This window comes from Loxodonta africana, chromosome X (genome assembly GCF_030014295.1).
Source record: "Loxodonta africana isolate mLoxAfr1 chromosome X, mLoxAfr1.hap2, whole genome shotgun sequence".
NCBI classification, from domain to species: Eukaryota; Metazoa; Chordata; class Mammalia; order Proboscidea; family Elephantidae; genus Loxodonta; species Loxodonta africana.
Window position 1 is genome coordinate 129,317,077 of NC_087369.1, and position 25,723 is coordinate 129,342,799.

At 37.0% G+C, this 25,723-nt stretch overlaps 1 protein-coding gene across 1 annotated transcript in view; it reads left to right on the forward strand.

Annotated features, from left to right (window-relative positions):
• The window catches only part of COL4A5 (collagen type IV alpha 5 chain), a 304,359-nt gene that overhangs the window by 98,744 nt on the left and 179,892 nt on the right, over positions 1-25,723 (forward strand). Inside the window, exon 2 of the mRNA XM_064278667.1 lies at positions 23,236-23,295. Within this exon, the coding sequence (XP_064134737.1) occupies positions 23,236-23,295 (60 nt within the window). The remainder of the gene's footprint in view (positions 1-23,235; positions 23,296-25,723) is intronic.

The following is a 25,723-nucleotide window of genomic DNA, read 5'->3' on the forward strand; positions in this document are numbered from 1 at the left end:
AATTTTTACTTTTTTCTCTTTTTTACTTTTTGTTTTTCTTCATTTCTCAGTTTCTCATCTCTCCAGTCCAATGGCAGGCTCCCTCAACACTTTTTTTTTTGCTCCTGTTTCTCTCTCCTTTTCCATACCCAACTTAACTCCAGACATCATAAGCTCTCCCCTCCCTCCTGTCTATCTGCACCATGTGCTGAGCATCGCACCACCAAGCAGCACAGTTACGGCCTACTGGAACCTGCCCTGCACTGACTGCCAGCCAGCCTTGTCAGCCACAGTATTTGCCACAAACAACCCATTCCTGGCCTCTCATCTTCAGCTGGACATGCCCTGATGCACCATAGCTGAGCTACTGGCCCTGCTCATTGGACAAGAAGGTGAAAAGTATTGTGCCCACAGATAAGCAAACAACAAAGAACACACAGCCAGTCTGCTCAGACATAATAACCAAATAAAACAAAAAAAGCAGGACAAAACAAACAAATCTACAATCAATAAATGAAGAAAGTAACTATTGAATGTCCCAAAGACAGCAGACACTATCACAACATATTAAAAAAAAAAAAAAAAAAAAACAGGACAGGATGGTTCCAATAGGTGTCCAAAATAAAACACTAGATGACTTTCCTGTAGAAGAAAGGCCACTGAAACTACCTGATAGGGAATTCAAATCTCTAATATTCAGATCTATCCAAGGAAAAAGCAGCAAAAATGAGGAAACAATGGACAAATTAATGGTAAAGACAGACAAAACAGTGGAAGAACTCAGGAAAATAATACAGGAACAAAATGTTGAAATAAATTCACAGCTAGAAATCATACAAAAACAGTTAATAATCCAAGAGATAAACAAGATTTCAGAAATGGACAGTGTCATAGAAGTTCTAAGGAATAGGTTTGAAACAATGGAAGACAGGATCAAGAAAATTGAAGACAAATACTTGGATACCACTTTGCTTGAGGAAAAATCAGAAAAAATGAAGAAGAAAAATGAAGAAACCCTGAGAATGATGTGGGTTGTAATCAAAAGCAAAAATTTACGAGTGACCGGAGTTCCAGAACAAGGGGAGAAAATGGAAGACACAGAGAGGATCATTGAAGAATTGCTGGCAGAAAACTTCCCTAATATCATGAAGGATGAAAAGCTGACCATCCAAGAAGATCAATAAATCCCATATAGGATAGACCCCAAAAGAAATTCACCAAGGCATGTCATAATCACACTTGGTAAAACCAAAGACAAAGAAAAAATCTTGAGAGCAGCTTGAGAAAAACGAAAAGTCACATACAGAGGTGAAACAATAAGCCTAAGCCCTGATTATTCAGCAGAAACCATGTAGAAAAGATGACAATGGTATGGCATATATAAAACCTTGAAAGAAAGAAATTGCCAATCAAGAATAATATATCCTGCAGAACTCTCATTCAAATATAATGGTGAAATTAGGACATTCCCAGATAAACAGAAGTTAAGGGAATATGTAAAAACCAAAGCAAACTTACAAGAATTACTAAAGGGAGTCCTTCCATGTGAGAACAAACAACAACATCAGACCATAGCCTGAATCTAGGATGCAAGATCACACTAGACAGATACCAATTTAGGATATTAAGTCTTAAGGGCTATCCAAAACCGAAAGATTTACAAAAAGAAACCAGAGAGGTTAATCTGTAAATGACAATGTCAGAACAATAAAAGAGGGAATGAACAGTGTAGGTATAGAACTTTCTAATGGAGAGGAAGGCAAGGTGATACCAAGTAATAATAGACTCATTCAAACCTAGGAAGATATGGGTAAATTTCAAGGTAACCACAAAGGAAGTTAACAAACCTACTCATCAAAATAAAGAAGAAAAACATAAAGTCTCAGTAAAAACAAAATCTACAGAAATGGAAAAAAAAAATTCACAAACAAAAGGAATTCTGCCAGGAGAGTAATAGAAAGAAAATGTCAGCACCACAAAATGTCAGCAATAAACTCACACCTATCAATAATTACACTAAACATAAACAGCCTAAATGTACCCATAAAGAGACAGAGAGGCGGTATGGATAAAAAAAACAGGGTCCATCAATATGCTGTCTACAAGAGACACACCTTAGAAACAAAGATGAAAATTTATTAAAAATCAAAGGATGGAAAAAAATGTATCAAGCAAACAGCTTCCAAAAAAGAGCAGGAGTGGCAATACTAATGTCAGATAAAATAGACTTTAAAGAAAAATCATTAACTATGTTAGTATTGGTGAATTAAATGTTGGAGTCATCACAGTTTAATTAGTCTCCTAATATTTTTAGGTCTGGGTTTGTAGAAAGTGGTAATTGTCACTTTGGTTAAAAGGTTTTCAAGCTGATAAATGTTTTCATCAATAATTTGACTTTTTCAGAAGAGTTTTATGATAGTGAGAAGTATTTCCTCTTAATAGAAAATCTGGCAAAATATCTTGGATTTTGCTCTGAATGTGAAAGTAGATGTGAATCAGTTTGAAATATTGGAGACGTAAAGAAACTAATCCTAGCCCTGGCTCTGTCGTTCACCCTCCATGTGATTTTAGAGAAATCACTAGCAAAAAAAAAAAAAAAAATTTTTTTTTAAGATGAGGGGGTTAGATCAGGTAATTTGTAAGGTCTCTTTTAACTCTGCTGACATTTTTTAATTGCTAGATAGCATTTATTAGAAAGGAATAGCAACATCTGTTTATGGAATGTAGATAGGAGATCAAATAAAGGGATGCAACAAGGGATTCTAAAATTTTATCCTTGGACTATAAAGAAATGGTTAATCTGTGTTCTCCAAAATGGAGGTTTTGTGTTAAGGGTAGCTAGGTAGAAGATGACTTCTGTTTTGATATGTTATATTTAAAGTAGTATCTTCCAAGGGTTTATAATATTAAGCTAACGGAAGTGGTCAGTGGGTGGTAATAGCATGGTATTATATGCATATGGCTTAAAAAATACAGGTAGTACTTTTTATATATTGAAAAAATGGTTCCATCCCTATCCCCTTTGACTTCCTAGATCTGTTCTCGAAGGGCAATAACTCATAAATATGTTTTGCTTTACCAATACGTTATCTATACGCTCTCTGCTGTTAAAGATGAAGGGCTCTTTATCCTACCACCCCTATCTCTCTTCCTCCATCCTCCCAATATGTTACACTGCTTTCAAATAAATCAATAAACAGTACTTAAGTTGTTTTGAATATGTGAATGTTATGAATATATTCCTTATTGTAGACTGAGGTAGAACTCTATGATTATAATTATTTTCTTGTGTAGATCTTTTCCTTGAAGTCTCTTATTGCATTTTTTAAAATTATTCTAATTGTGTGGTAAGGATTAGCAGGAGTCCATTCCCAAAGATGACTGGAGGTGGTTCCAGTCATCACATTCCAGCTTCTCCATTCTCTTTGTCAGCTGCCTCTGCAGTATTGTTTCTCTCTGACCCTAGCTACCAGGAGCTCACAAGTTAAAAGGACACTGACCCTCAAACTGCCAAATAGGCGGATGCTAGCCAAAAGTTTGGGGAGTCCACACAGCACCCAAACCTTCTTACTTGCCGGCCACCAATTTGGGGCTGTTTTCCCATTACCCCTTCAGGATCCCAGCCCCAAGCTCTGGAGTCCACACAGCACCTTTACTTTCTGATCGCCTGGCTCCTACTGAACTTTTGGGTTCGATAATTTGCTGGAACAACTCACAGACTTCACAGAGAGTATGCCGTACTCACGACTACCGATTTATTATAGCCAAAAAGAATAAAATGGAGAGACATGCAGGGTGAGGTTTGGGAGGGTTTCCAATGCAGAGCTTCCATGTCCTAAGGGATGTACTACCCTCCTGAAAGCAAATGTCCTTATCAACCAGAAAACTTTCTGAGCCTTAGTGTTCAGGGCTTTTATGGTCCTGTCCTACATAATAGGCTAAATCATGCCTGCTGAGGCTAATTGATATTGGCCTCCCTGGTGAGTCTTTTCTGGTCTAGCTCACCACTCACCAGCACAAATTCTCAGGTGTGGCCTGGAAGTCTCAGAACAAAGTACCCCAGTTACTCCAAGGGTTATTTCCCTGGAACTAAGTACAAAGGTCACCTTACTCAGGGTAAAACTAGGTCCTACCAAAACCAAAAAACCAAACCCATTGCCGTCGAGTCGATTCCAACTCATAGCGACCCTATAGGACAGAGTAGAACTACCCCATAGAGTTTCCAAGGAGCACCTGGTGGATTCGAACTGCTGACCTTTTGGTTAGCAGCATTTACGCTTAACCACTACGCCACCAGGGTTTCCAGGTCCTACACCCCAGATGATGTGATTGCATAGATAGAAAATTCAAAAGATAATGATATTAATTAAAATTAGCAAATTTAGGAAAGTTTGTGGATATATCAACATATTAAAATTGATTATATTTTATACACCACAAACAAAATTGAGAAAGAGTGGCACCACGTATGATGGTCTCCCCAGTATATTCTAGGTAAAAAGTGAGAGAATTAAATATGATAGAGCTTTTGGAAAAACAAAGAATATATTACTATGGGGTGTAGGACCTATAATTAGAAGACCTTCCATTAGATTGATTGACACAGTGGCTGCTACAATGCGCTCAAACATAGCAACCATTTCAAGGATGGTACAGGGACTGGGCAGTGTTTTGTTCTGTTGTACATGGGGTCGCTATGAGTTGGAACCAACTCGACAGCACCTAACAACAAGTTCATTGGATGGGCAACTGTTTTATATATGTCCGTTAGAATAAGTTTGTTCATCACATGGAAATCTTTGTACGTACTTAGATTATTTTCTGAACGTGTTTCAGTTATCAGAGATCTGATTAATGTCTCCAGATAGGATTGTGGATTTGTCCATTTTTCCTTGTAGATCTGTTAGTTTTTACTTTCTATATGTTGAGGATACTACCAGTACATTGAAATTTTTTTTGTTTTTGTTTTAGTATCTCCTTTTGAACCAAACCTTATATCATTCTGAAGTGATCCTGTTTTATCTTTCCTAATGCTTTTTGCTTTAAAGACCATTTTGTCTGAAATTAATATATCTATGCCAGCTTTTTTTGGTTATTATTTGCATGAAATAAGTTCTTCCATCTTTTTTTCCCCTAATCTTTCAGTATACCCTTACATTTTTGATGTCTCTGATAAATAGCATATATGTTGAAATTTGCCTTTTTTCTTTGAAGTCAGAAGATATTTGCCTTTTACATTAAGCATTTTTTAATGTACCTATCTTCTTTATTAACAGAATTTCCAAAAAACAAAAAGTTGAAAGAAAATGTAATGAAAACCAATGAATTTTACCTTTTAGATTCAATACTTGTTAGCATGTTGCCATATTTTCTTTATATCTTTATGTCCCTTTCTTTCCAGTGTGTGTCTGTAATGACTGTGTGTGTGTTGTTGTTGTTGCTGTTAGGTGCTGTCGAGTCGGTTCCGACTCATAGCGAACCTGTGCACAACAGAACAAAACACTGCCCGGTCCTGTGCCATGCTCACAATCGTTGTTATGCTTGAGCTTATTGCTGCAGCCACTGTGTCAATCCTCGTTGAGGGTCTTCCTCTTTTCCGCAGACCCTGTGTACTTTGCCAAGCATGATGTCCTTCTTCAGGGACTGATCCCTTCTGACAACATGTCCAAAGTATGTAAGACACAGCCTCACCATCCTTGCCTCTAAGAAGCATCCTGGCCACACTTCTTTCAAGACAGATTTGTTCGTTCTTTTGGCAGTCATTAAAATGAATAAGGAAGACCGAAGAAGAGTTGACGCTTTTGAATTGTGGTGTTGGCAAAGAATATTGAATTGTGTATTTTTTTATACATGTATATATATGTATGTATGTGTGTATACACACACACACACACACACAGAGGCATTCTTCCCTGGGTTAGGAACGAGATTCATTACTGTGTTTTTAAGGATTTGTAGGTAAGTTGGAACAGGTGCATATGGTTCTTAGGTAGCCTTACTTTAGTGCAAGAAAAGGCTCCATGCCATTTCAATGATTTAAAAACTGAACGTGCAGCAAATGAAGGTGATTATGTTGAAGAATTTGTTTAAGTATGGTTGGTTTAATTGTTTCAAAGTGAGAGCAAATTCACAGAACATGAAAGGGCAAGTAGGTGTTGTCCAGAAGTTCCTAACCCAGGGACTTATTGTGTGTATATATGCATATATATAGTTTTTTCTAAGCCATTTAAAATAAGTTGTAAACATCGTGACACGTTATAAAAAAACAAAACCTTTTTTTTTGTTTTTTTTTATAACGTTATACTATAGCCTAAGTACCACATCATGCATCAGCTGAGGAAAAGGACGTTATTCTGCATAAACATGATATTATCACATTTAAGAAAATTGACAATAATTTTAAAGTTGTTGTTGTTGTTGTTGTTAGGTGCCGTCAAGACGGTTCTGACTCATAGTGACCCTATGCACAACAGAACGAAATACTGCCCGGTCCTGAGCCGTCCTTACAATTGTTGTTATGCATGAGCTCATTGTTGCAGCCATTGTATCAGCCCTCCTCGTTGAGGGTCTTCCTCTTTTCCGCTGACCCTGTACTCTGCCAAGCATGATGTCCTTCTCTAGGGATTGATCCCTCCTGACAACATGTCCAAAGTATGTAAGACGCAGTCTCGCCATCCTTGCTTCTAAGGAGCATTCTGGTTGTACTTCTTCTAAGACAGATTTGTTCGTTCTTTTGGGAGTCCATGGTATATTTAATATTCTTCGCCAACACCACAATTCAAAGGTGTCAATTCTTCTTCGGTCTTCCTTATTCATTGTCCAGCTTTCACATGCATATGATGCGATTGAAAATACCATGGCTTGAGTCAGGCACACCTTAGTCTTCTAGGTGAGATCTTTGCTCTTCAACACTTTAAAGAGGTCCTTTGCAGTAGATTTACCCAATGCAGTGCATCTTTTGATTTCCTGACTGCTTCCTCCATGGCTGTTGATTGTGGATCCAAGTAAAACGAAATTCTTGACAACTTCAATCTTTTCTCCGTTTATCATGATGTTGCTCATTGGTCCAGCTGTGAGGATTTTTGTTTTACGTTGAGGTGCAATCCATACTGAAGGCTGTGGTCTTTGATCTTCATTAGTAAGTGCTTCAAGTCCTCTTCACTTTCATCAAGCAGGGTTATGTCATCTACATAACGCACGTTGTTATGAGTCTTCCTCCAGTCCTGATGCCCTGTTCTTCTTCATATAGTTCAGCTTCTCAGATTATTTGCTCAGCACACGGATTGAATAGATATGGTGAAAAAATACAACCCTGGCGCACACCTTTCCTGACTTTAAACCATGCACTATCACCTTGTTCTGTCTGAACAACTGCCTCTTGATCTATGTAAAGGTTCCTCATGAGCACAATTAAGTGTTCTGGAATTCCCATTCTTTGCAATGTTACCCATAATTTGTTATGATCCACACAGTCAAATGCCTTTGCATAGTCAATAAAACACAGGTAAACATCCTTCTGGTATTCTCTGCTTTCAACCAGGATCCATCTGACATCAGCAATGATATCCCTGGTTCCACGTCCTCTTCTGAAACTGGCCTGAATTTCTGGCAGTTCCTTGTCGATATAGTGCTACTGCCATTTTTGAATGATCTTCAGCAGAATTTTGCTTGCAAACTAAAAAAAAAAAAAATTTTTTTTTTCTTTCAGTGATATTAATGATATTCTTCTATAATTTCCACATTCTGTTGGATCACCTTTCTTGGGAATAGGCATAAATATGTATCTCTTCCAGTCAGTTGGCCAGGAAGCTGTCTTCCATATTTCTTGGCATAGACGAGTGAGCACCTCCAGCGCTGCCTCGGTTTGTTGAAACATCTCAATTGATATTCCATCAGTTCCTGGAGCCTTGTTTTTTGCCAGTGCCTTCAGAGCAGCTTGGACTTCTTCCTTCAGTACCATCGGTTCCTGATCATGTGCTTCCTCTTGAAATGGTTGAAAATTGACTAATTCTTTTTGGTATAATGACTCTGTGTATTCCTCGCATCTTCTTTTGATGCTTCCTGCGTCATTTAATATTTTCCCCATAGAATCCTTCACTATTGCAACTTGAGGCTTGAATTTTTTCTTCAGTTCTTTCAGCTTGAGAAAGGCCGAGCGTGTTCTTCCCTTTTGGTTTTCCATCTCCAGCTCTTTGCACACGTCATTATAATACTTTGTCTTCTCGAGCTGCTGTTTGAAATCTTCTGTTCAGTTCTTTTACTTCATCAATTCTTCCTTTTGCTTTAGCCGCTCGACGCTCAAAAGCAAGTTTCAGAGTCTCCTCTGACATCAATCTTGTTCTCTTCTTTCTTTCCTGTCTTTTCAGTGACCTCTTGCTTTCTTCATGGATGATGTCCTTGATGTCATTCCACAACTCGTCCGGTATTCAGTCACCAGTGTTCAATGCATCAAATCTGTTCTTGAGATGGTCTCTAAATTCAGGTGGGATATACTCAAGGTCATATTTTGGCTCTCGTGGACTTGCTCTGATTTTCTTCAGTTTCAGCTTGAACTTGCATATGAGCAATTGATGGTCTGTTCCACAGTCAGCCACTGGCCTTGTTCTGACTGATAATATTGAGCTTTTCCTTCGTCTCTTTCTACAGGTGCAGTCAATTTGATTTCTGTGTGTTCTATCTGGCTAGGTCCATGTGTATAGTCGCAGTTCATGTTGGTGAAAGAAGGTATTTGCAATGAAGAAGCCATTGGTCTTGCAAAATTCTATCATTCGGTCTCTGCCATTGTTTCTATCATGAAGGCCGTATTTCCCAACTACTGATCCTTCTTCTTTGTTTCCAACTTTCGCAGTCCAATTGCCAGTAATTATCAATGCATCTTGATTGCATGTTCGATCAATTTCAGACCATAGCAGCTGATAAAAATCTCCTGTTTCTTCATCTTTGGCCCTAGTGGTTGGTGCGTAAATTTGAATAATAGTTGTATTAACTGGTCTTCCTTGTAGGCATATGGATATTATCCTATCACTGACAGTGTTGTACTTCAGGATAGATCTTGAAATGTTCTTTCTGACGACGAATGCAACACCATTCCTCTTCAAGTTGTCATTCCCAGCACAGTAGACTATATGACTGTCCAATTCAAAATGGCCAATACCAGCCCATTTCAGTTCACTAATGCCTAGGATATTGATGTTTATGCGTTCCATTTTAAAGTATCAATATTCAAGTCCTATTCAAATTTCTCTAATGGTTATAAAAAGTATTTTGTAGCTGTTTATGTATTTCCTTTGTCTATTGTATCAAATCTTTAGAAATCTGGAATGGTTTGGGAGAAAATTTTCCACGGGATTCTTGTGTCTCTGCACATCTTGACAGGAGAAGCACTATCTTTGTTCTGGACTATCTTTTCAAGGATGTTTGTATAGTGAACAGCTTTGAAAAATAGAGGTAGTATCTCCCTTGGAGGAAAGGACAGGTATGTTTACTGTCTAGTAAAATGAAGGTATGTATTGGTTTTTTTTTTTTACCTCTCTAGAGCAAAGGTCAAGCAAGCTTGCTCCCTTTGTAGAAGATGTGGGCTCCCTAAACTTCAGATTTCTCTCCTGTGACAACAATCATTGCATCTGCAGACATTGCCTGGTTTTCTTCACATCATCCTGTAGGAATTAGGGTTCAAGAAACTGGCTATTGCTCTGAGTAGTAAACTGTTGTCTCTGATTACAAAGTCTTGTATCCTCTGCCAGCATCCATGAAACTGTGGCAGGGTAAATTGTTAATTGCAAATAGGGAAAAATTTCAGAGTCTTGGCAGTTCTTGACAGAATGGTCTTCTTAAATAACAATAGAAAAATAAAAATAAAATTGTCCTTTTATTTCAAGACTGATTTCTAATAGCTTTATTGAGATGTAATTCACATACCATACAGTTCATCCTTTTTGAAGGGTACAATTCAGTTTTTAGTATATTCACTGAATTGTGCAAACATCTCTGAAATCAATTTTAGAATATTTTTATTACCCCTAAAGTAACCTTGCATCCCCTAGGCATTACTCCTTTTCCTACCAACCCTCAGCCCTAGGAATCCACAAATACACATGCTATTTCTATAAATTTGTCTATTTTGGAAATTTCATATAAATAGAATAATGAAATATGTCGGTTTTATAACCAACTTCTTTCACTTAGCGTAGAGTTTTCAAGGTTAATTTATATTGTAGCATGTTTCAGTACTGCATTGCTTTTAATGGCTGAACAGTGTTCCATATGGGTGGAATGTACCACATTTTGTTCATCCATTTCTCAGTTGTTGTACATTTGGGTTGTTTCTAGTTTTTGGCTATTATGAATGATACTGCTGTGAACATTTGCATAGAAATTTTTATGTGGATATTTTTATTTGCTGGGTCACATGATAACTTTTTGTTTAATATTTGAAGGAACTGACAAACTGTTTTCCAATGTGATTGTATAACTTTGCATTCCCACCAGCAATGGCCAAGGTTTCCAGTTTCTCCATGTCCTGCCAGCACTTCTTATTACCTGTCTTTTTTTTTAAATTCATGCTACTGTGTGTGAAGAAATATGTCATTGTGGCTTGGATTTGTATTTCTCTGATGGCTAATGATGTTGAGCATCTGTTACTGAGTTTAGTAGTCATCTTCTTTGAAGAAATGCCCATTCAGATCCTTTGCCTGTTCTTAGATTGGATTATTTGCATTTTATTGAGTTTTAAGAGTTTTTTTTATATATTTTGGATACAAGTCCCTTATAAGATATATGATTTGCAAATATTTTCTCCTATTCTCTGTGTTGTCTTTTCACTTTCTTGGTAGTATCCTTTGAAGTACAGTCTTTTAATTTGATGACCACTTTATTTTTCTTTTGTCGCTTGTGCTTTTAGTGTCATATTTAAGAAGGATTTCACTAACCAAAGATTTAGAGAGTAATGCTATGTTTTCTTCTCAGAATTTTATAGTTTTAAACCTTGCATTTAGTCGATATGTGTTTTGAGTCAATTTTTTGTGTGTGGTGTGAGTAAGAGGTCCAAGGTCATTCATTTGCGTAGGGATAACCGTTTGTTCCAGCATTATTTGTTGAAGAGACCGTTCTTTCTCCATCGAATGGTCTTGGCATCCTTGTCAAAATTCAGTTGACCATAGATGTTAGGGTTTATTTCTGGTGTCTTTTCCTAGGCCAGTACCATATAGTCTTGATTACTATAGGCTTGTACTAAGCTTTGGAATTGTAAAGTGTGACTCCTTTAATTTCGTTCTTTGTCAAGAGTGTTTGGCTATTCTATATTACTTGAATTTTTATATGAATTTTAGGATCAGTTTGTCTATGCAAAAACGCAGTTGGAATTTTTATATTCAATGTAAAATGCATTGAATATATAGAAAAATTTGATGATTATTGCCATCTTAACAATATTATTAAGTGTTCTGATATATGAACATGAGCATTATCTTTCGATTTATTTAGGTCTTTAATTTCTTTCGCCCATGTTTTGTAGTTTCAGAGCATAAGTTTTGCACTTCTTTTGTTAAATTTATTTGTAAGTATATTATACTTTTTGATGCTATTTTGAATGTAAATGCTTTCTAAATTTCATTTTTGGGTTGTTCATTGCAAGTGTGTAGAAATATTGTTGATTTTTTTATATGAATCTTGGATTCTGTAACATTGCTGAACTCATTTATTAGTTATAATACTTTTTGGTGGCTTTATGGTTTTCCATTTATAAGATCATGCCATTTATGAATATAGTTTTACTTTCTTTCTAATCTGGATGACTTTTTTTTTCTCTCTTGCTAATTGCGCTGCTTATAACCTCCAGTGAAATGTTGAATAGAAGTGGCAAGAGCAGGCATCCATTTCCTGTTCCTTGTGGTAGAGGGAAATCATTAATTCACCATTAAATAGGATGTTAACTGTGGGCTTTTCATAGATGCCCGTGATCATGTTAAGGAAGTTCCCTTCAATTCCTGTTTTGCTGAATGTTATTGTTATGGAAGGGTGTTAGATTTTGTCATATTTGTTTTCTGTGTCCATTGAGATGATCATGTGATTTTTCTTTTTTATCCTGTTGATATGATGTATTACACTAACTGGTTTTTGGATGTTGGTTAACCTTGCATTCATGGGATAAACTCTACTAGGTCATGGTGTATAATTTGTTGTTGTTGGTTATTTGTTCGCTAGCAATTTTTTTGAGAAATTTTATGTCTGTATTCGTGAGAGATCCTGGTTTCTAGTATTTTTTTAATTTGACATCCCTAGATAGTTTTGGTATCAGGGTAATAATGGCCTCATAGAATAAGTTGGGAAGTGTTTCTCTTCTGTTTTTCTGGAGTTTGGTGGCTCTACTTCCTCCTTTCCAATCTGGATGCCTTTTATTTTACTTTCTTGCCTGTAATCCTGGATAGAACCTTCAATATAATACTGAATAGAAGTGACAGAGCAAGCATCCTTGTCATGTTCTGATCTTTTAGGAAAAACAGTCAGTCTTTCACCATTAAGTTTGACATTAGTTGTGGGTTTTTCATAGATGTCATTTATCAGGTTGAGGAAGATTCCTGCTATTCTTTCGTAGGTGGTACTGTTCCTCTTTCATTTCTGATTTTTAGTACTTTGAGTCTTCTCTCTCTCTCTCTCTCTTCTTTTTTCTTGGTGACTCTCTTAAACATTTGTCAACTTTGTTGGTCTTTTTAATAATCACATTTTAGTTTCATTGATTTTCTTTATTTTTTAATTTCATTAATTTCCTCTGAAGTCTATTATTTGCTTCCTTCTGCTTGCCTTAAGTTTAGTTTGCTCTCTTTTCCCAATGTTTTAAGGTGGAAGGTTAGTTTCTTTATTTGAGATTTTTCTTTTTTTTTCTTGCTAGGGGGAGGATCCAAAAAGTCATCTCTTTCATGGCATGGCATTCACTTCTTGGAAAGTATACTCTAGTATTTTTTTTAAATAATTTACCAAATTTCAGACTTGTCTGATTGGTTCATCATACTGTGTCAATTTACACTTAATTTCATTTAATGTAATTACCGTATTTTTACACAAATACCACGTGCCTTCTAGGTTTCTTTGCCAACTGTACCCTCTCCCTGCAAGGTATTTTCATAAACACCGATATTCCAGCCTTTTTTCTTACATGTAGCTATAAAAATTTAGCATAGTGCATTTATGAAAATACCTTGTGGGGAAAGGATGTGGTTGGCAAACAAATGTACAGACACATACTATTCGCATAAAAATATGGTGTTGATAGATTTGCTTTATTTGTCCTGACTTTTCTAAGTTATCTTCTTATCTGTATCTCTCTGTCTCTTACCTCCTTTTTTGAATTTACTGAGTATTTTCCTATTCCACTAGTTTGGAGTTAATACACTCTATCAGCTTTTAAGGCTAACACTAGAAATTATAGTTTGTATACTTTTCAAGGTCTAAAGTAACCAATATTCATACTTGTTTTCCTCTATTCATCACCTCCTGACTTCAGTTGTATCATTGCTTTGCTTTTCTGTTAATTCTATATTTTTTACCCCTACAGCTATTTTTGTAATTTTTTTTATTGTGCTTTAGGTGAAACTTTATAGGTCAAGTTAATTTCTCATACACAAATTTATACACATATTGTCATGTGACACTAGTTGAAATCCCTGTAATGTGACAGCACACTCCCCCTTTCCACCCTGGGTTTACAGTGTCCCTCCAACCAGCTCCTGTCCCTTCCTGCCCTCTCATCCTGCCTCCGGACAGGAGCTACCCATTTGGTCTCGTGTATCTGCTTGAACTAAGAAGCACACTCTTCGAGAGTATTATTTTATGTTCTATAGTCCAGTCTAATCTTTGTCTCAAGAATGGGCTTTGGGAATGGTTTTAGTTCTGGGTTAACAGAGAATCTGGATGCCATGTCTTCTGGGGTTCCTCCAGTCTCAGTCAGACCATTAAGTCTGGTCTTTTTATGTGAATTTGAGTTCTCCTTCATGCTTTTCTCCTGCTCTGTCAGGGACTGTCTGTTGTGTTCCCTGGCAGGGCGGTCGCTGATGGAGTCTCTGGTTTATGTGGCCCTTTTGTCTCTTGGGCTGATATTTTTCTTGTGTCTTTGGTGTTCTTCATTCTCCTTTGTTCCAGGTGGGTTGGGACAAATTGATGCATCTTAAATGGCCACTTGCTAGCCCCAGACACCACGCACCAAAGTGGGATGCAGAACATTTTCTTAATACAGTTTGTTATGCCAATTGACCTAGATGTCCCCTGAAACCATGGTCCCCAGACCACTGCCCCTGCTACTCTGTCCCTCGAAGTGTTTGGTTGTATTCAGGAAACTTCTTAGCTTTTGGATTAGTCCAGTTGTGCTGACTTCCCACTTATAATGTATTGTCCTTCCCTTCACCTAAAATAATTCTTGTCTACTAGCTACTTAGTGAATACCCCTCTCCCTTCCTCACTACCCTTGTAACTATCAAAGCATGTTTTCTTCTGTGTTTAAACCTTTTCCTGAGTTCTTATAATAGTGGTCTCATACAGTATTTGTCCGTTCATGACTAATTTCACTCAGCATAATGCCTTCCATATTCCTCCATGTTATGAAATGTTTCACGGATTCGTCATTGTTTTTTAACGATGCATAGTAGTGCATTGTGTGCATATACCATAATTTATTCATCCATTTATCCGTTAATGGGCACCTTGGTTGCTTCCATCTTTTTGCTATTGTAAACGGTGCTGCAATGAACATGGGTGTGCATATATCTGTTTGTGTAAAGGCCTTTATTTCTCTAGGATATATTCCAAGGAGTGGGATTGCTGGATCCTATGGTGGTTCTATTTCTAGCTTTTTAAGGAAGCGCCAAAGTGATTTCCAAAGTGGTTGTACTATTTTACATTCCCACCAGCAGTGTAGAAGTGTTCCAGTCTCTCAACAGCCTCTCCAACATTTATTATTTTGTGTTTTTTTGGGTTAATGCTACCCTTGTTTGAGCGCAATGGTATCTCATTGTAGATTTGATTTGCATTTCTCTCAGTTTGTTGTAATGTGGGGACTTGTGTGTTGCTGTGATGCCGGAAGATGTGCCACCAGTATTCAGATACCAGCAGGGTTGCCTGTGGGACACAGGTTTCAGCTGAGCTTCAAGACTAAGACAGACTAGGAAGAAGGAATTGGTGGTCTACTTCTGAAAAGAATTAACCAGTGGAAAACCTTATGAATAGCAGTGAAACAGTGTCTGACATAGTATCAAAAGATGAGCCCTTCAGGTTGGAAGGCACTCAAAATAAAACTGCTTAAGAGCTACCTCCTCAAAGTAGAGTCCACCTTTATGATGTGGATGTAGTCAAGCTTTCCGGACCTTCATGTGTCGATGTAGCATGACTCAAAATGAGAAGAAACATCCATTAATAATCACTAGCTGGAATGTACAAAGTATGAATCTAGGAAAATCGGAAATCATGAAATATGAAATGAAATGGATTCCATAAAGATTGATATCCTAGGTATTAGTGAGTTAAAATGGGCTGGTATTGGTCATTTTAAATCACAATCATGTGCTCTACTGTGCAGGGAATTATAACTTGAAGAGGAATGGTATTGCATTCATCATCAAAAAGAACATTTCAAGGTCTATCCCAAAGTACAGCGCTGTGAGTGATAGGATAATATCCATATGCCTACGAGGAAGACCAGTTAATAAGACTATTATTCAAATTTACGTACCACCCAGTAAAGCCAAAGATGAAGAAATTGAAGATTTTTACCAACTTCCGCAGACTGAAATTGATCGAATATGAGATCAGGATGCACTGAAAATTACTGGTGATTGCAATGCAAAAGTTGGAAACGAAGAAAGATTAGCAGTTGCAAAATATGGCTTTGGTGATAGAAATGATGCCGGAGGTCGCATGATGGAATTTTGCAAGACCGATGACTTTTTCACTGCAAATACCTTTGTTTCACCAACATAAATGCAACTGTACACATGGATGCTGCAAATAATCTGAGAAACTGGATTATATGAAGGACGGGGCATCAGGATTGGAGGAAGACTCATTAACAGCCTGCGTTATGCAGATGACACAACCTTGCTTGCTGAAAGTCAAGAGGAATTGAAGCAGTTACTAATGAAGATCAGAGACCACAGCCTTCAGTATGGATTTTATCTCGACGTAAAGATAACAAAAATCGTCACAACTGGACCAGTGAGCAACATCATGATAAACGGAGAAAAGAAGTACAGCCAGAATGCTCCTTGGAAGCAAGGATGGTGAGACTGCATCTTACCTACTTTGGACATGTTGTCAGGAGGGATCAGTCCCTGGAGAAGGACATCATGTTTGGTAAAGTAGAGGGTCAGCCAAAAAGAGGAAGACCCTCAAAGAGGTGGATTGACATAGTGGCTGCAGCAATGGGCTCAAGTGTAGCAACAATTGTGAGGATGGCACAGAAGTGGGGAGTTTTTCATTTTGTTGTGCGTAGAGTTGCTATAAGCCAGAACCGACGCGAGATCACCTAACAGCAACAACAACAATGACTAATGATTGTATTTCCTCGTGTATGTGGTAGCCGCCTGGATGGCAAATTGACCATTATTTTTGCTTTTCTTTCTTTTTAGTATTTTAGGCCTTCCATCTGATATCCTTTTTCATTCACATAGAATGGAAGACAATCAAAAGGTTTACATTTCCTTTTGTGAGGTTCTTCTGGGTGGCACAGAAGGTTAAGCGCTCAGCTACGAGTCTAAAGGTTAGTGATTTGAAGCCACCCAGAGGTGCCTCAGAAGACAGGCCTGGCACTCTCCTTCCAAAAGGTCACAGCCAAGAAAACCCTATGGAGTAATTCTATTCTACACACATGGAGTCACCATGGTTTATAATTGATGGATGGCAATCTACAACAACAGCTGAGCACGCACTGTCTTGATTTCTTTTTGTCTGAAATCGTATTTTTACTTATTCCAGAACGCTGTTTTCACTGAATAAAAAATTATAGTTTGGCAATTCTCTCTCAGTATATTAAAGACATCATTCCACAGTTTTATGGCTTCCGGTGTTGCCTCTCACAACTAATCTCTAAGTTGTCATTCCCTTGAAGGCAGCCTGTCTTTTCTTTCTTGATGTGTTTAAGGTCTTGTGTTTGCTTCTGTGTTCTGCAGTTATACTGTGTTACATGTGGCTTGAGGTTTTATTTTTCCTGCATTGGATTTTTGGACTTCTTTAACCACAGATATCTTTAATTATTTCTTGAAAAATCTCAGTTATTATTTCTGTAACTATTGTCTCTTCTCCATTCCCTATTTCCCCTTTTCTTCTGAAATCTCAACTGCATGTATGTTAGTCTTCTCACTCTTTCTTCCATGTCTCTTAACTGGTCTTTCACATTTTCATGTTTTTTCTTTATGCCACAGTTTTTAATTTTTTTTTAACTTTATCACGTCTCTCTTCAATTGCATCTAGTCTGCTGTGAAACCCATCCACTGAGTTTTAGATCTCAATTTTTATGTTTTATTTCTAGAATTTTTATTTTATTTCAATTCAGCTATATCATTTTTTACAATCCTGGTCCCTCTGTTATTTTCAAGTCTTTTAAAATGTCTGTTTATTGTAAGGGTAGTTATTGTATATTCTGTGTCTAATAATTCTAATATCAGAAATTTTTGCCAAGGACTTTCTGCTGTCAAATGGTTTTCCTTGTTCTTATAATATTTTACTTCCTTGTATGCTTAATGATTTTTATCGGTTCATCTCATTTTCCTTCGAAAATGATTTATTGAAATTCTTTGAAGTTCAGTATGGTGATACGTTTGTCTGTATATGATTTGTATGTGTTTCCACCAACCCTCTGTAGATCAAACCAGTCTGGGTCCACTTTAAACAAATTCACAGTTTGAAATTAGTTGTCCACCCGAAATCAAACCAAACCAAGCCTGTTGCTGTCCAATTGATTCCAACTCATAGCAACCCTATAGGACAGAGTAGAACTGCCTCATTGGGTTTCCAAGGAGTGGCTGGTGTATTCAAACTGCTGACTTTTTGGTTACTGGCTGAGATCTTAACCACTACATTACCAGGGCCCCAGTTGGCCACCCAGGTAATGTTAATTTGGACTACAAATTGATCTTAGGGCCAGGTTGTGGTTATAATTACTCAGGGATCTTTTTTCCTGTACGTCTCTGCTGAGAGCCTTGATATCTTTCCTTCCATTTCCCTGGGGATAGGATTGTGGAGTTGGTTTATTGTTTGTAAACCCTTGCACTGAAGAAATTGTAAAACAAGTACCTCAGATTTTCCATGTTTGTCAAATGCTGTCAGGTCAGTACTAGTTTACTGTTTGTTGTTTGTTTTCCTAAATTTTAGCTTGATAAATTCTTATTATTATGCTTTTCTTGGTGCTTTTGAGATGTTTTTATATTTTTTAAGCATTTGTAGATTTTTAAGTAGGTGTATCAGTCTACATACCTAACCAGCCACATTACTGAACTCTATCCTGTTTCTCTGTGCTTTTAGTTCGTAGTATATGGCTTCTTGGAACACTTGAATTAGAATCACCTAGAAATGCTTGTTCAAATAGTAGATTGTGGTATCCAACCTCAGGCGTACTGGAACAGAATCTCTAGGATGGGGTCCTGGTATCTGCATTTTTGTGAAGTTCTTTTGACAATTCTAGCGCACACAGAAGTTTGCTTTTATTTGTGCTTCTATGTACTTTTAAGTCTAATGTTTTGTAATTTTGAATTGTTGTAGCCTGAGATCTAAATTTATTTTTTCCGTAGTTGTTCCAGCATCATATGTTGTACAATCCATTATTTTCACATCTAGTTGAAAAACCACCATTTGTCATTTTACTAAATATTTGGGTGTGTGTGTATAGATCTATTTTGGGCCTTTTTGTTTTGGCTCACTGAGCTGCCTATTCTTTGAGTAATAACATATTACTCTAATTACTGTAGCTTTTTAATGTGTTCTGTGTGATAAAGCAAAACTTTATTCATTTTTAATATTTTCTTCCATAATAAGAAAATAATACAGTAGTCTGTCATCATTTCCTTCTCCTGAAAATTTTCAGTTTGTTTTTAGCCTGTATTAGTTTTTGAAAAGACATGTTTTTGGCCGTATCTCCTGTGTGCCTTTTGCATGTGAACTGAGGAATCCTTTTAGACTGAGCTACTTAATGTTAGTATTATCTGCCTCTTTGCCTACAACTAATTTAGTGTTTTCATCTTAGTGCTTAGCATGGCCATTTTTTTTCCTAGAATCTTTCTCTCCATCCTTCAAAATTGAACAACAGGTATTCATTCACCTTCTTTACAGAGACTTTATTAACACCTCCAGGCTCAAGGGAACTCTCTTTCTTAGCGCTGATAGCAATTATGGAGCATACCACTCATTTTTTCACTTAATGAATCCTACAGATCACAGACTGAAAGCTGGAATGGCTTAAGGAGATGATATTGTTTTTCTCAGTCATTTTACAAAAGAGAAAACCGAGTGCTTAAGTATAAGACTGACTTGTCTAAGGTCTCCTAATGATTTAATTGCTGAAGTAAACTCTGGAAATATTTGTTATATTTCAGAGCTCTTTACAGTACCATTGTCTGCCATATCATTTTTCCATTGTATTTTGGTTTTCTTTTTTAGTGTTTGCCCCTGCCCCCAACTTTTTAAAATTAGATTGGAACTTACTTAAAGGCAACACCTATGTCTAACACAGGTTTTGTACAATTCATAGATCTAATATTGTGCTTTATGCTTATTGGTCACCTAGCCAATATTAATAGATGTTGGTTTAAAAAGTAAAATTCCGTTAATCAGATGTCAAATTGAGACTATATCCTTGAGGACTCCACTCTTTGACTGTATGGAAAGTGGCATCTAGTGGTTGGTGTATGTATTACAATTGCCTAGTTTTTTTTTTTTGTTTTTAATCCATGAGTACCAGAGTCATTCTCATAATCTATGTGTAATAAATATGATATAAATAAAAATATCAGATTGAATTCAAACAACTTTGCCTGTAATACCCAAATTTTTCTGTAGTGATTTCTCAATTTACTACATGTTAATTAAGAAAGAAGTGCAAAAAACCTGAAATTACTAATTTTTCTTGTGTAAAATAACTTGAAACATGATGTACAAGAAGATTAAAGGTTGTTTGTTATAAATTATATTAGGAGTGGGGTAAGAAAACATTTTTATTACACTCAAGATACTGGAGTGGGAATATTGTTGGGTAAATCAGCAGTCAAAAATACAATAGCTCTTAGTGTATCTTCCGTTGGTGCTATGCATTATTCTCAGGAACTTAATTTATAATTATAGCAGGAGGATCTCTTAGCAAAGGCCAAGGACAGTAAGTTACACCATCTTTAGCTTACAATATTAAAAGCCCATACACATATATTCAAATATAAATTCCAAAGTCAAATGTTAATTATTCTTAGATTAACAACCATTTGTGTTGTCAGTACCCCTGCCCTCCCATTAATGTATGTAATTGAGTGATGGCGATATGCACAATCTAATTCAGTGAATATGAACATTGACTGTTCTTACCTTCTGAATCAGTGTCTTCTAAAATGTGTAAATTTGTAGTTTGGAATCTAGAATTTATGTTTGCACAAAACAATACTACATATTTCAAATTAACCTTTATTGCTGTAACATTGCAATGTAATTTTTTGTGCATGAGCTTATCCTGCACATTAAAGAGCAATAATGTACTGTCTTCTTTGTATTTCTACCTTCACCTAACATAGTGCCTAGCACATAATAGATGATCAGTAAGTATTTGTATTGCAATAGTTAAATATGTTGAAAGGGGACTGTGTTTTATCCATCTTTATAGTCCTAGTGCCTAACAAGTTTTCTGGCCTCTAATAACGCTCCATGCATGTTTGATGAATGTGTAATTTTGAATAAGTCTGTGTAACTTGTGGTATAGTTGATCTATAGTACTAAAATCAGTGAATATAACCTAATCACCTCTGTATAATACATAATGGCCACATAACAGACTTTAAATTTGAAATGCCAGGAACATAATTTTTTTTTCCTTTTTATTGTGCTTTAAGTGAAAGTTTACAAATCAAGTCAGTCTCTCACACAAAAACTTATATACACCTTGCTACATACTCCCAATTGCTCCCCCCCATGAGACAGCCCGCTCCCTCCCTCCACCCTCTCTTTTCATGTCCATTTCGCCAGCTTCTAACCCCCCCTACCCTCTCATCTCCCCTCCAGGCAGGAGATGCCAACATAGTCTCAAGTGTCCACCTGATCCAAGAACCTCACTCCTCACCAGCCTCCCTCTCCAACCCATTGTCCAGTCCAATCCATGTCTGAAGAATTGTCTTCAGGAATGGTTCCTGTCCTGGGCCAACAGAAGGTCTGGGGGCCATGACCACTGGGATCCTTCCAGTCTCAGTCAGACCATTAAGTCTGGTCTTATGAGAATTTGGGGTCTGCATCCTACTGTTCTCCTGCTCCCTCAGGGGTTCTCTGTTGTGTTCCCTGTCAGGGCAGTCATCGGTTGTAGCTGGGCACCATCTAGTTCCTCTGGTCCCAGGCTGATGGAGTCTCTGATTTATGTGGCCCTTTCTGTCTCTTGGGCTCATAATTACCTTGTGTCTTTGGTGTTCCTCATCCTCCTTTGCTCCAGGTGGGTTGAGACTCATTGATGCATCTTAGATGGCTGCTTGCTGCCGTTTAACACTGCGGACACCACTCTTCAAAGTGGGATGCAGAATGTTTTCTAAATAGATTTTTTTATGCCAATTGCCTTAGTTATCCCCTGAAACCATGGTCCCCAAACCCCTGCTCCTCCTACACTGGACTTCAAAGCATTCAGTTTATTCAGGAAACTTCTTTGCTTTTGGTTTAGTCCAGTTGTGCTGACCTCCCCTGTATTGTGTGTTGTCTTTCCTGTCACCTAAAGCAGTTCTTATCTACTACCTAATTAGTGAATACCCCTCTTCTACCCTCCCACCCTCCAGCCTCTCATAACCATCAAAGAATATTTTCTTCTCTGTTTAAACTATTTCTTGAGTTCTTATAATAGTGGTCTTATACAATATTTGTCCTTTTGCAACTGACTAATTTCACTGAGCATAATGCCCAGGAACATATCTTAATGGAGCATTCTTTGGCAGTGTGAGTGAGAGATTGTCCCAACATTAAACCATTTTGTTTATTATAATCTGGAAAAGGGGCTCCAGCATAAGGGTGGTTTGTAGTTGTAGCTGAATGCGGTCGGAGTTCTGACTAGAAAAAATGACATCAGTACTTTGATAAGGATTAGGAAAGTTACTCTAGTAGTGACTGGGGTAAAGGAAAGCATGGAATGTTGGATGATAGGCTAAAGTAACTTTAAAGCCATAGATTCTCAAGGCTGAGTATTGATGAATACTAATTGGTATTTATATATCATGTTAAGATTTCAGTAATTCAGTCTATTTATTTGATGAAAGGCATGCCAGCTTTTTGTATATAAATGCTGAGCTATCCACATATGCTAAAATAATTACTATTTGATTTTCTAAGTGTTTCTGCTTTGTGCCAGAGTAAAGGATAGTTCTGGTTGGCAGAAGTCACCTACTTTCTTCTTATCCTCTCTGGTTTCTTATTTTAGAGGGTTTTCTCTGACTTCAGGACCACAATGCTTAATGTGACTGAATGAATTTGTGGTAATAGCTATTGAGACTATCTAGGCTGTGGGAACAGTATTTGTGGTAAAACTTTGGGCTTTTAGATACCGAACTACTGAGGGAGTTGGGAGCAAAGAAAAGAAAGGTAATAAAAGGTCATATTATATATTTTATGCTCCATGGTTGCTCCTGAATGCAGATAAGCATAGAATTAAAATAGTAGGCATTTCTGGCAGTACCTAGTTGCCAAGTTTGTTGGTGAAATAGATGGAGAAGTAATTTCTTACATGTGATGTTAGAAGAAAAAGGGAGTTTCCAAGAGCTTGGACAAGTGGCAAATCACTTTACAGGGCAGTTAAAGTCTTTCCTAAAAATGTATTTTTTTTTTCATTTTGAAATTATAAATTTACACTTATTCATTGTAAAAAGTTCAGACAGAAAATGTATTCAGTGAAATATGAAAAACTTGCCGAGAGGTAACCATCATTTGGTATGTGTACTTTTAGATATTTTTCTGGTGTTTGTTTTATAAAGTTGGATTGCTAAATTCAGATGAGCTGAAAGTCAGATTTTCAGGTTCATATTTAATGATTTCTTCCCCTCTTTCTCTTCCTTGTAGGCTTGTTATGGATGTTCTCCAGGATCAAAGTGTGACTGCAGTGGTGTAAAAGGAGAAAAGGTAAGAGCTGAGGTGGAGCTTTGCAAGCTTAGTAAATCCATTAAAATACTGCTATTAATATGTATTTTACTTATAGTACTTTTGTCTCTACATGTAAGTAAAAAAAATGAACTCTGCTATACTGCTTCTTTTGGACAGTTGTAAGATTTAGACTGTTTTAGGAATTAGCAAATATTTTCTGTAAAAGGCCATGGGATAAATATTTTAGATTTTGTGGGCCATGTAAGGTCTTTTTCACTGCTTTTTTTGTTGTTGTTTTTTTTAAACAACCGTTCAAAAATGTAAAAAAAAAATCTTAGCTTTTGGGCCATACAAAAATAGACCTCTGACTTCATTTGGCCTAATAAATGAAGTTTGTCAACTCCTGTTAGATCTTGTAGAAGTCACTGACTTAATAGGCAAAAAACAGGGGTAAAACACTTTAGAAGGAAACCAAACATTTATCAAACTACTCTCTGCTGGATACAATGCTAGGTACTTTCATGTATTTTATCTAGTCCATACACCTTAATCACTGATGAAAATCTATTTTTCTCTCACTTTTTCCACAACAGCATCTCCTATTATATAAACCAAACCCATTGCCATCGAGTCAAATCTGACTCATAGCAACCCTATAGGACAGAGTAGAACTGCCTGTAGGACAGAGTAGGGTTTCCAAGGCTGTAAATCTTCATGGAAGCAGACTACCACATCTTTCTCCTGCAGAGTGGCTGGTGGGCTAAAACCGCAGATCTTTCACTTAACAGCTGAGGGCTTAACCACTGTACAACCAGGACTCCTTCTCCTATTACATAGATATTATAATTACAAAGTAGGTGAGGCCTAAATTGTGTAATCCTAACCGTTATGAGTCAGTGACTGACACTGAACTTAGAAAATTAAAAAAAGATTGTAAATTGTGACCTAATAAAATTTGTACTAGGAGAAAAGAGATCATACTGTAGTCCCTACTTTTTGTTTTTTGCTTTATTGTGCTTTAGGTGAAAGTTTGCAGAGCAAATTAGTTTCTCATTCATCAATTTATACACAAATTGTTTTGTGATATTGGTTGTAATCCCCATGATGTGTCAACATTCTCTCCTTCTCCACCCTGGGTTACCCATTTCCATTCATCCTGTTTTCCTGTCTCTCCCTGCCTTCTCATCTTTGCCTTTGGGCAAGTATTGACAATTTGGTCTCATTTACATGGTTGAGCTAAGAAGCACAGTCCTCCTGTGTTTTACTGTTTGTTCTATAGACCTGTGTAATCTTTGGTTGAAGAGTGAATTTAGGTAGTGAATTCATTTCTGAGTTGAAAGGGTACCCAGGGGCCATAGTCTTGGGTTTTCTCCAGTCTCTGGCAGACCAGTAAGTCTGGTCTTTTTTGTGAATTTGAATTTTGTTCTTAATTTTTCTCCCACTCTGTCTGGAGCCCTGTGTTGTGATCCCTGTCAGAGCGGTCCATGGTGGTAGCCAGGTACCATATAGTTGTTCTGGGCTCAGGGTGGTAGAGTCTGTGGTAGTCGTGGCCCATTAGTCCTTTAGACTAACATTTCCCTTGTGTCTTTTGTTGTCTTCATTCTCCTTTGCTCCAGATGGGATGGGACCAATAGATGTATCTTAGATGGCTGCTCAGCCTCTATTCTTTGGGGCTCAATAAACATTTTTGAACGAATCTTACTGATTATATACGAAAAAGTTTAGAACAGTCTCTAACATGTATTCCATTTAGAGATATGGAAGGTCCCTTAGCATATTAAGGATATTTTTAAAAAGTCCCAGAGTAAAGAAACCAATTTATTTATGTTTGTTTTATAATGCCTCAGTTACCTTGTAACCCATTTTCTCCCTAACAAAGCATTTATTAATATTAATTGAATAGTGTTCTACAGAGCACCTATTTGAGTAATGTTAAATTGATGGGAGCAGTTTTGAAAAATTTTGTTTATTTTGTTGTTGTTGAGAATATACACAGCAAAGCATACACTGATTCAGGTTTCTACATATACAATTGAGAAACATTGATTACATTCTTTGAGTTGTGCAACCATTCTCATCCTCTTTTTCTGAGTTATTTCTCCCCCATTAACATAAACTCACTGCTCCTAAGCTTATTAACTAAACTTTCGGAGTTGCTCTTATCACTTTGATCCTGTATAGATAGTTATTCAAAGAGCATAATGCTCAAGGCAGACATTTTTTACTAGTTAAGCTAAACTGTTGTTTGGTTTTAAGAAGACTTCCAGGGATATTTTTGGTTTAAGGTTTAAAGATTATCTCAGGGCAATAGTTTCAGGGGTAAGGGTTGCAGTTTTGTAGCAAAGGTGCTTTCTGTACTGGTAAAAATACCAAGAGGGATTCATTTGTGATAGTGGCAGAGTGACTTTTATCAGACTGATAACTTTTCTTGAGATAACAATACTCTGGACAAATATAACAGCTATTT